At 28.5% G+C, this 15,164-nt stretch overlaps 1 protein-coding gene across 2 annotated transcripts in view; it reads right to left on the bottom strand.

The window, feature by feature from the left end:
- The window catches only part of LOC107443697 (long-chain-fatty-acid--CoA ligase 4), a 47,030-nt gene that overhangs the window by 19,771 nt on the left and 12,095 nt on the right, over window positions 1-15,164 (bottom strand). For both annotated transcript variants that reach the window (XM_087155192.1, XM_087155193.1), the window contains exons 2-6: window positions 8,700-8,858; window positions 6,892-7,095; window positions 5,701-5,878; window positions 2,753-2,859; window positions 809-956 (exon numbers count right to left, since the gene is read on the bottom strand). In XM_087155192.1, coding sequence (XP_087011318.1) covers window positions 809-956; window positions 2,753-2,859; window positions 5,701-5,878; window positions 6,892-7,095; window positions 8,700-8,840 — 778 coding nt within the window. In that variant the 5' untranslated portion in view covers window positions 8,841-8,858. The remainder of the gene's footprint in view (window positions 1-808; window positions 957-2,752; window positions 2,860-5,700; window positions 5,879-6,891; window positions 7,096-8,699; window positions 8,859-15,164) is intronic.

Here is a 15,164-nt window from a genome sequence, read left to right as displayed (position 1 = left end):
TATTTTTAAAAAAATTAAGTATCTTAATTATTTCACATCATTACGAATATTAACTGTTCTTTTTTTTTTGTTCTATACCATTGTTACAGATAAAATAGCAAGTTATAAACTATGACTCGCGTAATAAACGATTTTAAAAATGAGACTCATAAATGGAAAAGATTAGCCCTTAATCAATTCACGGAGAAAAAAATTCTGCTGAAATTACCGCACTGCATGGTAATGACATTTCGGGTAAAGAGAAAAAATTAAAAAAAAACATAATTCTGGTTAATAAAAACGAAATATGGGGTATTTAAACCATGTATTTTGGAATTTTTCTGTTTATAAAGTCACGGTTAACTGTAAATTTTATTCAAAATTATAGTTCTTATTACTACACATTTATTAAAAAATACAAAACTAAAAAGTAAATGTTACCGAATGAATGGTTTTTATGTCGTGCTCTAAGGTATCATGATGAAATTATCATATTTTACCACATTTACCAAATTTTATCACATATTACAAAACTATGTTTCTATGTTTATTTAACATACACATCGGTAACATGCACATCGGTAAAAATTACAGAGCTTTTCAATGCTCCCATAGGACCAAAAGCACGTTAAATGTTACCATATTCCGATTGTTTTAATCACTTTTTCTCTCTGTGTATAATTCATTGTTTATAGCAATACATTTAACTCTTCAGCGTACATATCAGAAACTAATACAGCTTAAAATATAATTCATTCATTTCTTTTGCTTTTATTATGTATACATATTGCAAATTTAAGCAAAACAAACGAAAAAAGACCACGTTTACCAGAAGAGTCTTTAGATTCTTTCCCTTTACTTTCAAGCTGTGAAAACGGCAGTGAATTTACATGTTTTGGTATACCTTCAGTAGACTTTTTTGTCGAACTTTCCATATAAACTAAATGAGTAACATTTGGAACTCGAGGTAGAACATTCTAAAATAAAATGTAGCATATCAATTTTACTTAAACTAATCACCAATTTATGAAATAATTTTGTTTCATTGCAATACATATTTAAGTTTATCTGGGAGACTCTAATACTTGTAAATTTTCTTGTTATTGTGAAAGGAAAACTGTGAGTGGTTTTATCAGTTTGAACCTAACGTTTCTAGGTTTTCTTTAATTATTTTAGGAGCCCTGATAATAAGAATAAATCGTAAATTGTTGTTAGAGTCGGCAAAATGAAAAACGAATCAACTTGAATAGCTTTATATCTAATGATCAGATTTTCACGTACTGTACTACAATCCTAATGGTTCGTATGCTAATGCTAATTCCTGCTAATCCAATGCTATAATGCTAATGCTATGCTTATCTAATGCTAATTTTACGCTTTACACTGCGTTTTAAACCAGTGCTAATATTCTATTTTTAAGTGCTTAAAGTGATTCGTTAACATTGCAAAAAAAATGCCTTTTTGGGTGATACAATTTTTTTTAAAAATGTATTTCAAAAGTTAATCGATCACAAAATTTTTTCCTCTTTAATAATTAAAGGTAGAATCCTTTTGCTTCCATTTTGTGTCATTTTAGAGCAATGGCTTATATTCGTTGGATTTGTGTACCGTCATTTTCGAAAAAAAAGATGTAGAAAAATTGAGGACTAATAACAGAACATCCGTTTTAATTTACCAAGAAAGGATATAGAGCTTGTTACTGAGATGTATGAAACTATGTTCGATTTACTGAAAACGCGGGTAATGTTCCTGGCCGGCAACGACCATTGGATACGCAAACTATCCACATTTCTGGACGGTTCGCGAGCTATTCCCTTGCTAGCCATTGTGCTAACTGTAGTAACTTAAGTGGTTTTGCCTTAACTCGCTAAGTTAATTCTGGTTGGTTATTGTGTGGCTCTGAGGAGAATTCATCTGGACTAAAAGCCTGGTGCTGTCTGATGTTATAGTAACATGTAAGAGCACATTTCTAATGGGGGTGCGATGAAGGAATGAAAGTGTCGATTGGTTTACTCACGCTGGTCTATGCCAAGATCAAGACAAAGTTATTCACCCTATACCTCTTTTTGAAGTAACTTTTCCTCATAACCGTGGTATCCCACACGACGTGCGACTGGTGTCTGGAGGAGTTCTCCCGATAGCCGCACTATACACTGAAAATTTTTTCACGAAAACAAGTGTGTCCACTGGATTCAGCTAAAAATTATAGGGGTATGAAGTGGAACATTAACAGGCACGCGTACGCTAAATGGATCGGCTGATCAACGCCTGTTATAAAATAATAGAAAAAATATCGGTGAAAAAAATTTCGAGTGACTTTTACTCTGTATTTATATATAAGTCAAATATGCAAAACGATTAAATAGGGGAAAAAAATTTCTAGTCTTCTTTGTATTTACTTTTTTTTTTTGCATTGCTTAACTAACTAACCAACAAAGTCACTGATTTAAGAAATACATATATTAATTTACTTTCTCATTATCCAATAAGAATTTTAGGTAACATTCATTTATTTTCCATTCCAATCAGCGTTTCATTCACAAAGAATGAGAGTTACTTTATTTCTTGCATTATAAATTTCCCGATTCATAAATATCGTTATACGAATCACAAAATGAAGTTGGAAATGATTTGTAATTAAGAGGATTACTTTGAAAGTATTTCCCAACTCTTCTTAAGAAAAATTAGAAGAAAAAAAACTTGCTCGAAGCCATTGTTTCTTCCTAAATTATATTTTTAAAGATTATTAATGCAAGAAAAATAGTGTTCATACTTTTAATTTTGGCAACAAATCTGATGAAGTAATGATATGAGAGACTTCAGTTTCTCGCATGCCATGAACAATACCTTCTTCTCCTAAAGTTGCATATAACGTCACAACTGAAATACACAGAAGTTAAAATATTAACGCCAGCAATTTATAAAAATTTAATAATCCTTTACATGCATAACTTAATACACTGAAAAATCATGCTTATAGGATCCGGTAAATCAGTATCATATACAACACATATATTAGTCTGATTTCAACCTTACATGCATTAATTTATGTTTGCATTAATTCTTAATAAACATTAATTCGTGTATAATAATATTATATATGCTGCAACAGGAATACTTAAATCACATACCAAACATTAATTAAACAGATTTCAATTACATATACATTAATTTATGTATGCATTTCTCCTTCATATGTATCAATTTATATACAGTTCGACATAAAAGTAAACACACTGAAAATAAAAATTAAGCACACTTACTTTTTACACCTACTTACAACACATAAATTAGACTAATTTCTACCTCACATGCATTAATTTATGTTTGCATTAATTCTAAATAAACATTAATTCATATATAATAAAATTATATATGCTGCATCAGGAATACCTAATTCACACACCAAACGTAAATTAAACAGATTTCAAGCACATATACATTAATTTATGTATGCATTTCTTCTTCATATCTATCAATTTATGTACAGTTCGACACAAAAGTAAACACACTGAAAATAAAAATTAAACACACTTTTTACACCTACTCACAACACATAAATTAGTCTAATTTCTACCTCACATGCATTAATTTATGTTTGGATTAATTCTTAATAAGCATTAATTCATACACAATTAAATAATGTATGCTGCATCAGGAATATCTAAATCACATACCAAACGTAACTTAAACAGATTTCAAACGCATACACATTAATTTATGTATGCATTTCTCCTTCATATCTATCAATTTATGTACAGCTCGGCATAAAAATAAAAACACTGAAAATAAAAATTAAACACACTTACTTTTGATCTATTGATCGGATTTTCATGTACCAGAATTCAATCTCAACATGACACTTTACCGAGGGAAAAACTCTTCAGAGCAAATTCTATTTCACTCACAATCGTAATTTAAAATTTAAAGTATAGAAAAATGGGATTTCATTTAAACCTAGGGTAAACTATGAAGTTTAAATGGTAAAAAAAGATTTCAAAGTACCCAAAATATATGTCTGCGGGATTAATTATATGCTAGTGGGGAAGCAATTCTGCCATAATTTATTTTCATTTTGATACTTTGAAACTTCTTTTCATCATTTTGATACTTTGAAGCTTCTTTTCATCATTTTGATACTTTGAAACTTCTTTTCATCATTTTAAATTTCACAGTTATCTTTTTATTTATCTGAACTCACTTTTTCCATTATTTAAATTTTAAAATACCAATGGAGTTAAAACAGAACTTGCCATGAAAAATTTCCTATAGTGTCCTCTTAATGGCTTAAGAACAAAACCTTAAATATGCTAATTAATTAGTGCAGACGATATTTTGAAATACGAAATGAAACACAAAAGCATGCTATCTCTAAAAAAATATACCTTTTTTTCAACGGATTAAGATTCTTGACCCTCAAAAAATGGGGTGAAGCCGTAATGTTTGAAAATATGATCTCAATAATTTAAACAGAAGAGCAGTTTAAAACTTGGACCCTTTAATGTTAATTTCATTTTTCGCGCATTTCATGCAACTGTTTAAGCGAATCGAAAACTTTTTGCGCAAAATTATAATATTCGTTTATCCAAAGATAATTCCATGTCCAAAATGGTTTCTAATAGTTATTAATTATTTTTTATTACCTTATTTACTAATAATAGAAAAATTTTGAAATGCAAGGTATACAAATTTGTACATCATTTTAAAATACATAATTTTAAATTAGGAAAGACAAAATTTGAGCGCAATCGGTCGAATAATTCCTGAGTAATTAAATTTAAAATATACTACCTCTTAAAATGATATTTCTCTTAAACTATTCAACCAATTTTGTTAAAATTTTGCATTTTGTCATGTAAAATTACTAAGTTTAAAGTAGAGTAAAAATTTGTACACCTTAAAATTCAAAATTTATTCGAATATTATTAAATAAAATAGCAATAATAATTAAATAATTATTAAAAATTATTTTTGAATTAAATTATCACTGAATAAACTATAATCATAATTGTATGCAAAAGAAATTTATCGATTCGTTTAAAAAAATTCCAAGATGTGGTGAAATAATACGTAGAAAATTTTCATCTTAACTTTCCACAGCTCTACTGACTAAACTATTGGGACCATATTTGCCAAATTATAGCTATCAGTCATACTTTGAGAGTTAATAAACTAAAAAGATTGAAAAAAAGGTATGTTTATTCTGAAAAAATACGTTTTTGTTACATATTTAAGATCAGGTTCTCAAATTGTTAAGATTGAATCTTAGTCCGTGAAAATCCGCACATAAGGGATCATTCAAGGTGTTCACCTTTTTTTGGCACACTGTACTGTAAGATACATATGATCTGTAGAATTTAGAATGTATAGACTGCATACTACACGTAAATTAAATAAATTTCAACTCTTGTTTTCATCTTTATCCTTGTGTGTCTTAGTAAATGAGATTTTTGTGTGCTATATTGTTAGAATTTGTTTTGCAAGTAGTACTACAGGTTTAGAAACGCGTTAAATGATGACTATCACAATATGAAAAATCACTTAAAGCAACATCTATCTTAAAAAAATTAGAAAAAAATACGCTTTTGAGGGAAACGCATTTTAAATTAAAATGCTTTTAACACCACTTTTATTTTTATTTTTTTGTATCACCGTCTAGATTAACGAATATTTGTTGAAATATTAAAAAAATAATGAAAATAAATATAATATTTCTTTTACCTGGAACATTAATTCGGAAACAAGCTTGTGCGGTTAAAAGCCATTCCAGTCTCGTTTCAGCTAGAATAACAATGGGTTTTTTTGATGTTACACCAATTGAGAGCAATCCTTTGGCAACATGCTCAACTCTTTCATTTACTTCTTTAAAAGAAAGCCACTTATATTCTCCGAGATTTAGCTGAAAAATAATTACTATTTACGCTTTATTTTTAATTATTTAATATCTTAATTAATAAGCTAAACTAAATAAATATGGTTTTGACAAACTTCAGTTATTTAACAAAACACCCGGATTGTAAAAACAAGAATCTTGTTTCTAACTATATATTTTTTTTAAATTAATTGTGTATATATGTTTTTAATTTTGTAAATTGTAATAATAAATGAATTTAAAAAATAATAATAAAAATAACTTATAATTTTGTAAATTGCATAATTAATTGTATAATGCTTGTAATTTTATAATTCATTTGTAATTCGTTTAACAAGGTCGTAAGTTTTAGAACATTAGAAAATGTACTTTTTTTAAAACTTTCCCTGCCTTTTTCTTTACTTCTTCTCCTAAAACCCCTCGTTTTCCATAACAATTTCTAGCCCCGTATTTCAAAACAGCGCATTTAAACAATTCCTCTATTGCTTCAGCCTCAATATTTGTCAGCATTGCATGCTTCACTTGACGAAAATAACATAACAACCGTATAATCTCTTTCATTTTAAAGTTTGGTCTATAAAAAAGTAAAATTTAAAACTTTGTTTCCAACTGTATTTGTTTTTTAAATTTACATTGTACTTGATTTATAATTTCTTTAACATAGTCGTAAATTTTAGAACATTAGAGAATTTACTTTTTCTAAAAATTTTACTAACTTTATCTCTATTTCTTCTTCTTCTAAAACTCCTCCGTTTTCCATTTTTTTACAACAATTCAACAATTTTTATCCCCATATTTAAAACAGCATATTTAAACAATCTCCCCTTAGTTTACGCATCAATATTTGTTGACATTGCATGCTTCATTTCACGAACATAACATAACAACCTTGGAGATATTTTTCATTTTAAAGTTTGGCCTATAAAAATGTAATTATAAGCTAAACTTTGTTTCTAACTGTATTTTTTTTAATTTAACACTGTACCTGATTTATAATTTCTCTAAAATACTCGTAAATTTTAGACCATTAGAGAATTTACTTTTTTTAAAAATTTTCCTGGCTTTATTTCTACTTCTTCTTCTCCTAAAACCTCTCGTATTCCATAACAGTTTTTATCCCCATATTTTAAAACAGCATATTTAAACAATTCTTCCATAGTTTCCGCATCAATATTTGTTGGCATTGCATGTTTCACTTGACGAACATAACAACCGTATGGATCTCTTTCATCTTCAAGTTTTGCCTATACGAAAAAAAAAAATAATAACTTGAAGCATTGAACATCTTAGTAAAAAAATGTTAAGTAAAATACATAACTGAAGAAAAAAAATACTCATGACACAAAAACATTTTTAATTAGATTCGATCAACAAAATAGTTGAAACAAAAGGCGTTAATAATCATTAAAAAATCGAGAAAAGGAGTTATTATGCTCCTGTTTAAACGTAACCAAGTAGTTAATATCATAACCATCATGGCTTCTGATATAAAAATGTAAAATTTTATCATTACCTTCCATCATTTAATTTTAATTTTTTTTTTTTTTTTTTTTTTTTTTTTTGTAAATCATTTCATTGAACCTCACATGTTCTGAATAACTTCCGCATTGTATTCCGCTTCTTATAAAAATGAATAAAAATTAAGTTTGAATGCTCAAATACCAGTTTTGGAACATCCTGTATTATTGAGGAAGTTTAATCAAGAAAAACATTTACTGTTTTTCCTATTTTTACTCTCGAAAATATACAAAAATTACATTTTTTAGAAACTTCTTGCTCTTTTCTTTTCTTCTGCTCATTTCATAATTTATTTATTCATTTTTTTACGTATTTCTGCTTTTATAAAACAAACAGATGAATTCCAAAAAAGAAAAATTCTTTATAGATTATATGATAAACCCTACGTATTTAGTCAATTTTAGCAAATTACAAACGGGTGAACAGAAAGGAAAATTATTTTTTTTATGCTTAAAACTTTTTTATAAAACCATTATTATTTTTAAAAAATAATTTATATTAATAAAATATCTACATAAATACATTTAATGAAAATATAAAATATATATTTTAAAAATGAAGTGTAATATTTAAGAAGTTATTACGAATAACAAAATTAATATTCCTTGTTAAATAATATCTTTATCTCTTTATCACCTAAATCAGTGGTGTCCAACTGATGATCCGTAAGTCAAATCCTTGTCAAATCCACGGGAGAAAAAACGTGACGTATTATTAAGCATTTATTTAAAAACAAATTCCGGCATTTAGTCGAAAGGGAAAAATGGGAATATATAGGTATGAACTATTTTTGCTACATAATTATAGCAAAAAAGGCGTATATTAAATTTTACAATCCAAAAACATACCTTGTGATAAATAATTTTTTTTTAAAGAAAAAGAATAAAAATTGCAGTTTCTTCTGAAACAATCAATTCTGGGAAAGTACATCTTTCCACCTTTTTATTTATTCTAAAAGTTTCGTCATTCTGATAAAATGTTACACTCTGAAGTGCTTCAATGAATGAATTTCTCAACATTCAAAGAGCTTTTATAACTATTTATAGAAAACACAACCAACGATACATTTAGAAAATAAGTTGAAATGATAAATCAATTTCGATAACCCTATATTTTAATAATCACTCGTTATAAATATATATATATATATACATATATATATATATATACATATATATATATATATATATATATATATATATATATATATATATATATATATATATATATATATATATATATATATATATATATATATATATATATATATATATATATATATATATATATATATAATGTATTTGAAGGATTAAACAATACCGTCACTCACCCACACTGTTTTGTCAAGCTTCCATCTTTTCCAAGGTTTGTCAATGATGAAATAATATGGCAGAGTTATTATATCATGTAATAAAACAAGAACTTTAATACAGGCTACAGTCAATTTTGCTTGCCAGCCATCAAGAGTCATTTTTTCTGCTTTTAAAATCTGCATACGAGTAAATGACATACAATTATAATATTTATATGATATTTTATTTTCAAAAGTCAAAAGTAACTATTGTTTTTTATATCAAAAATTTTTAAGCACAAAGGAAAACTTTCATCTACAAAATCTCTTAAAAAAAGAAGAAGAAAAACTTTATTTTAGGCGAAATGCCACAATGCATTATTGAATTTTGGAAAAAAGAATGAGAGTAGGGGAGCGTCGGGTACCATCGCCCACTGTCAATTTCATGTGTATAGAATATTTTTTCAAGTCAACGGGCCATCGGACATTAATTGTTATACTAAAAAAAGATTATTTTCCAAGTTTCAAGCATTTATGCAGCTGGTAACATGGTAAAAAATAGTTTTGAAAATATGTTGAATACAGTAGTCATGAAATTAAGAAAAATTGGTTGAAAGTTTCGATTAAACTTCATTTTAATACTAAAAAAATAATTTTCTCTATACATACAGCATTAAAGTATGTAGTCTTAAGTTTAATTTGCACAAAGAAAGGAGTTTATATGTGAAAAATTGTTCGAGTAATTACAAATTTACAAAAAAAATTGGATTTCGGGTAGTCCTGCTCACATGAATGTCGGGTATCACCGCCCAATTTTATTTCGTCAATAAATGTACGGTTGCAAAGATTGTTATTTTATTGCTTTAAATTTGAATGTTATATGCATTTTTAACAATAAATATTGTTGTTATTAAATGATATATTACATGATAGAATTCACTAAAAGTATATAAATATGTAATAAATAAAATAATTTTGTGATAAAAATGATAAATGAGGTTCATCTATTGTCAATACATTGGTCATTTTCATTGACACCAGGAAAAATAGTCAAAAAACATAATTTTTGTAACTGGGTGGGGCTACCCGACACATTTTGAAAAGAGCTGAAAAACATGTTTCTTTGAATTTCCATTTTTTTAAGTTAAACTTTTTTTTTTTGGTTTATTCTTTTTGCATTATTTAACTAGATGATAAAACAATAGAAACATACAAAAATATTAATAATTACTCAATATTATACAGAAATATATGCAATACTCCTTAAGTGGGCGGGGCTACCCGACTCTCCCCTACATTAATTTTATACTTAACATCAATGTAAAAAATTATTAAATTGTTTAATATAAATCTAGAAACATAGATTTCTAAAAAAATATAAGTCTAGATTTCTAAAAAAAAAAACAAACAAGAGTTCTGTTATTAATGCACACAAGTTTAAGAATCATAATAACTCAGAATTATAATAATGTAAAAAATTCAAACAAATAAAAAACCATTTTTTCTATATATAAGAGGATGACGGGAGTCGGGATAGCTTGTTTGGAACGGAGCTGGATTCATGTTCGTGAGAACGGGTGTTTGAATTCAGTCTACCGAAGACTCCCCATGTAGTAAATGGTGACGGGTGAACGTTAAATCTGTTGGGTCACAAATCCACCATGTTCCCATAGCAAATTATACCTCTGGGAGTACTGAATTGGAAATTGATCGCTCTCTGATTCAGGTCAAAATTACAATCTGTGGATGAATGAATGGGTACGTACTATAAACTGGTGTGACGTATGGGTGTGGCAGAACTTGAATTTTTGACCATAGAGGACGCCACTAGAACACAAGATCAATTGCAATCCTTGTCTTAATGGCCTATGACAGCAACAACAAACGAGGAGGACAATATTTTTGAGTCATTTAATTTCAAATTTCCAAAAAAACAACTATTTGCTAAACATGATAATTTGTAATTCATAGATATTCGTTTCCGCATTTGAAAAATAATTTGATTTTAGTTTCAGCTCGATAAGTGGTTGAACGTTCTTTCACCTTTTCTCGAAGAGACTTTTGCATGCCTGTTTCTCCTCCAGTTTTAAGATAATAACGTTTTATAACTTCCAAATCGTATGTAACCAACAAATATAAAATACTTTCATGCTGCATTTCTATAAAGAAATGCCAAAAATTAACTATTGTATCATATTCAGGGGTCATTTCACCTTAATCAACAAATATACGCAATAGTTCCCCCTCTCTTATTTTAATTTATATTACTTATAACATCAACTGCTTAAAAGTTTTGTTACATTATTATCATATTTCTTTTATATGTTATTAGCGCACTCTTTTCGTAATGAAAGCTTTTTAATCTTTCTTTATTACTTTTTCATCGACATAAGGCTATCGCTCAATTTCAGAGTTTCTATCAATTGTGAACATTCTAGAATCAGAAATACAGTACAAATATTTTTGTGAAACTTGTAGTAAAATCGGAAGTACACTAGAAATATTTTTGTGAAACTATTATAGTATATCTGTAAAGTATATCCGAAATTTATGTCGTATATCTGTATATCTGAAATTTAACTTTCATTTCACTCTCAAGGATAACTACACCTTATTCATCTATATATATATATATATTATTGTTCAACCTAAACAGGATTTCTTGTCCTAATTTATATTACCTGAGGCATCAACTGCCTAAAAGTTTTATTACATTATTATCATATTAATTTCAGTTATTATTTGCACACTTTTTATAAAGAAAGCTTTACTTTTAATGAGATTTTCACAAACATAATGATTTTTTATCATGGGTGGGATCGATAAATGTTTTAACGATATTATTTAACTTTAATTGTGAATAGCAAAGCGAATTTTCCATCCTTTCTCTCTTTGATATTGAGGCGGTTGAGCCTAGTTCGCATCCTACGAAATGAACTTTCACTTGCAGTGACGTGAAAGCCATAAATATTCTCTCTCAGCAGCTTACCGCAGATGTACTAGTGGTAAACTACTGAGACTACAGATAATTAACTAAATATAATTTCATTATTCGTTTGTTACATAAATATTAAAAGATTTTTTTAATGTTAATTAGTATTAATTGTTCACTTTTATTATTTATTAAAATTGTAATTAATGCTAAAATATTTTGTTAACACATTCTTCAAACTTGGTGGTTTTTCTGATTAATTTTTAAATAATTTCAAACACTATTTTTTTTTTTTGCAACTATTTCGGTTAATAAGCATTCTATCTTTTACATCAATGCCGTTTTATTTTCAAGTATTGTTCTATATTTATTTTCATTATTTCATAATTGGCGATTGAAATGGGCTGCAGGTGGCGCAGAGCAGAACTCTCTATCTTTGACAATACTTTACAGGCTTTTAACCATTAGCGTGGGAATAGTCAAAGGAGAAAGAACTACATTAGATTCTGTCTTGATTTTCAAATAGATTAAAAACTTTTAAGTTAGGAAAATGAATAAAACTCTAAACTGCATTTAACATAGCTTTTAAAGAAAGAGGTGCGGAAATTTTACAAAATATTTTTGATAATTAAATAAAAATAAAAACAAATGTTATGTAAGAGAAAAATCTAGCGGTACATTCGCATACAACTCAGAAGAGGAGGAGAGGGAAAAGGGAAGGTCAAGACACTGAACCCGTCTTCTCCCCAGATGGCGTTACAATCGCGAATATATACTTGCCGTCTTTGGTGACCAACTAGGATAGTCTTGTTGTACCTACCACTAAGAGAGCTGAGGGGATAGAACCTGCTGCGTTGTCTTGATCAGTTACCATTCCTAAGTTAAACGTCTGCATAGTAATTAATAAAGCATAGTTCAGAATGAATAAGAATATTATGTTGCATCATGTAAGAACTATAGGAACCTTAAACCCCTTAACCATGATAAGTAGATTCGTTTCAAAACATCTCCATTCATCCAGAAGGTAACTTTGTCTGTATACAGCATAAAATGTCCCCACTATGCTAATGATTTAATGACCAATGATTTTTGACCAACAATCAAGAACCCTGCTCTATCTTTTCTTCAAAATCGCATATTAATAGTTATGTAAAACAGCAGTCTCTCTTCATTTGATACGAAACAGTTTGCAGCGATTCTATGTTGTAATTTTCACAATGTATGCTCCTAACCGTTCATTGCTCTAAAACGACGCGTCACTGAGTGTTTTATTTATTTCCATGTCTTTATTTACTATAGAAAAATAGGTTTATGTTATTGAAACGCTCCTTTGTATTTACATAATAAAATTCAAGAGAATAATAAAATAAAGGCATAAAGATAAATATTTATTAAGTATGCACAATAAATTCTCAAAGTATTTTTTATTTTTTTTATTACGGCTCTGCTATAATGGAAGCAAAATTATTAAAATTGTGGAACTTACTCCTGGTATAATTATTTTTTTAACATTTAAAAACAAAATCCTCTGCATTTTAAACTCCAACAACCGTCTGAATATCAACCCTATGGAAATGTGAAAATCAAAGAATAGTCATAAAACTCTAATTAAAAATTGAAGATCATCAAGATGCATAAACTAGGCTCAATTTGTTTTCTTTAATTCAAAGCTGTGCTTCTTTCTTTTACCCAGAAAACAAAGCAAAAACAGGCGTACAGATTATTTCATTTTTATAAGAAATTGAGATTTCCTTTAAGGAATGAACTAAAAATTAATCAAAGAGGCTTAAGTGTTCTAAACAAGGCATGGCAAACAAATCTTAATGTGCAAAATATGAAATGAAACAACCTAGTAACGTTTAATGTAATGTTCGAATTTTCACTACTTTCGCATAAAATACAATTTTAATGGTTCGAGCGATTGACCTGAAATATTCTAATTAATTTGTTCAGACGAAGATATTTTAAGTTACAAAAAAAGCCACAAAAACGTAGGGGAAAGTGGGGTGAAACTGGAAAACTATGATATTATAAGGTATGTTGGAGCTAAACAGTTTGGCCCAAAAATTGCCAAATCTGATTCAGATATTCATTACTTAGTTGCGTACAATGCATAATTTTTGAAATTTATTCATGCTTGAAATACTTCTTTTCATCAATGATTGCTTTTCTAGCAAAAGTAAAATCACCCGATCTTATCTCACAAGCCGGGTAAGACCGGGTTTTTATTCTGATCAATAATCAAGGAGAATATTGTATTAAGAACTTTTAAATCAAATTTTGGATCAAGCGTTATTTGAGATGTTTACATTTTTTTTCTTTTTATGAACTGTACAAACGACTTCGCTTGATACCAAAAAATTCATGATATTAAAGTTTGACTTAACGTTGATCGGACTATATAATAGGTTAAAAATATAAATTATATTGTTCAGACAATACATTGTTTCGACCAAAAAAAATGGAATTCTCACGCTTGCTCAAACAGCGAAATATTACATACATAATTTGCGCTCTCATACACTGGTAGACAGATTGCTAAAGATAAAACACATTTCTGATGGTAACTCGCGAAATAATGTACCAAATCAAGTGGAATTTTATATAAAAAGTTAATGGCAAAAAATCAATATCAAGATTTTATGGGTATCACGACAAAATAGTCTAAAAATGATGTGACAGAATGGCACTTGAAGAATGATTAGTATGGGATATGACCACCGTTGACAATAAATCAGGTCTCTTTCTTATAATAAGTAAATATGAATTATAATTTCTTTTAATAGTGAAAATATTCGAAAATTTAATTAAAAGAATTACAGTAGTGGAAAAATGAGCTCAAAACCTCACTATTAGGGTTGATGACCTCTCTGACTGTAGTGCTATGGAATGAGCGCTTCACCCAACTTCGGATCGATGGCCTCTCGTCTATAGGATGAGCGCTACACCCCACTTCCTCGGTATGGATGATAGTTCAACCCCACTGATAAGCTCTTAGTAGGGATGACGTAGCATGACTCTTTACGTAGAATGGTTTGGACTAAACAAATGCTTCTTAAAAATTTTGGGTATTTATTTCTTCAAAACTATGGGTATATTTGAAAAATATGACGCTATTTTATCAGATGTTGTTGTTGTTGTCGTGTCTATGCTAGTGCAAAGATTAAAGTCCTCCAAAAGTCTTGATAACAAGGTTAGCAAGTTCTGGATCCCGATGGCCATGAAGAATTTCGATGGGAGGTGCTCCAAGTTGAAAGAGGGAGCCGATAATGGCCTGGCAGTCAAAAACATGGTCTGGAGTTAGTTACAGATGAGGACAGTACTTGCAGATTTTATCTGATGCTAGTTAAATTGGCCAAGTGTCCTCCAATACGTTAATCATATATATGCTCTTAACGTCAGATGGTTTAGACTAAAAAAATGCTACTTAAAACAATTTTAGTATTTATTTCTTCACATTTATGGGTATTTTTGAAACATTTGACGCTTACTTTGTAATCTGAAAATGAATTTCTCGTAGGAAAAGGTTAAAAAAATTCGCAATGTGTCATCCTTTATTTTTATATGTATGT

The sequence above is a fragment of the Parasteatoda tepidariorum genome, chromosome 11 (assembly GCF_982258835.1).
Source record: "Parasteatoda tepidariorum strain Cologne lab strain chromosome 11, Ptep-v5.0, whole genome shotgun sequence".
NCBI classification, from domain to species: domain Eukaryota; kingdom Metazoa; phylum Arthropoda; class Arachnida; order Araneae; family Theridiidae; genus Parasteatoda; species Parasteatoda tepidariorum.
Note: the sequence above shows the minus strand (reverse complement) of the source record. Positions and strands in the feature narration are given on the sequence as shown.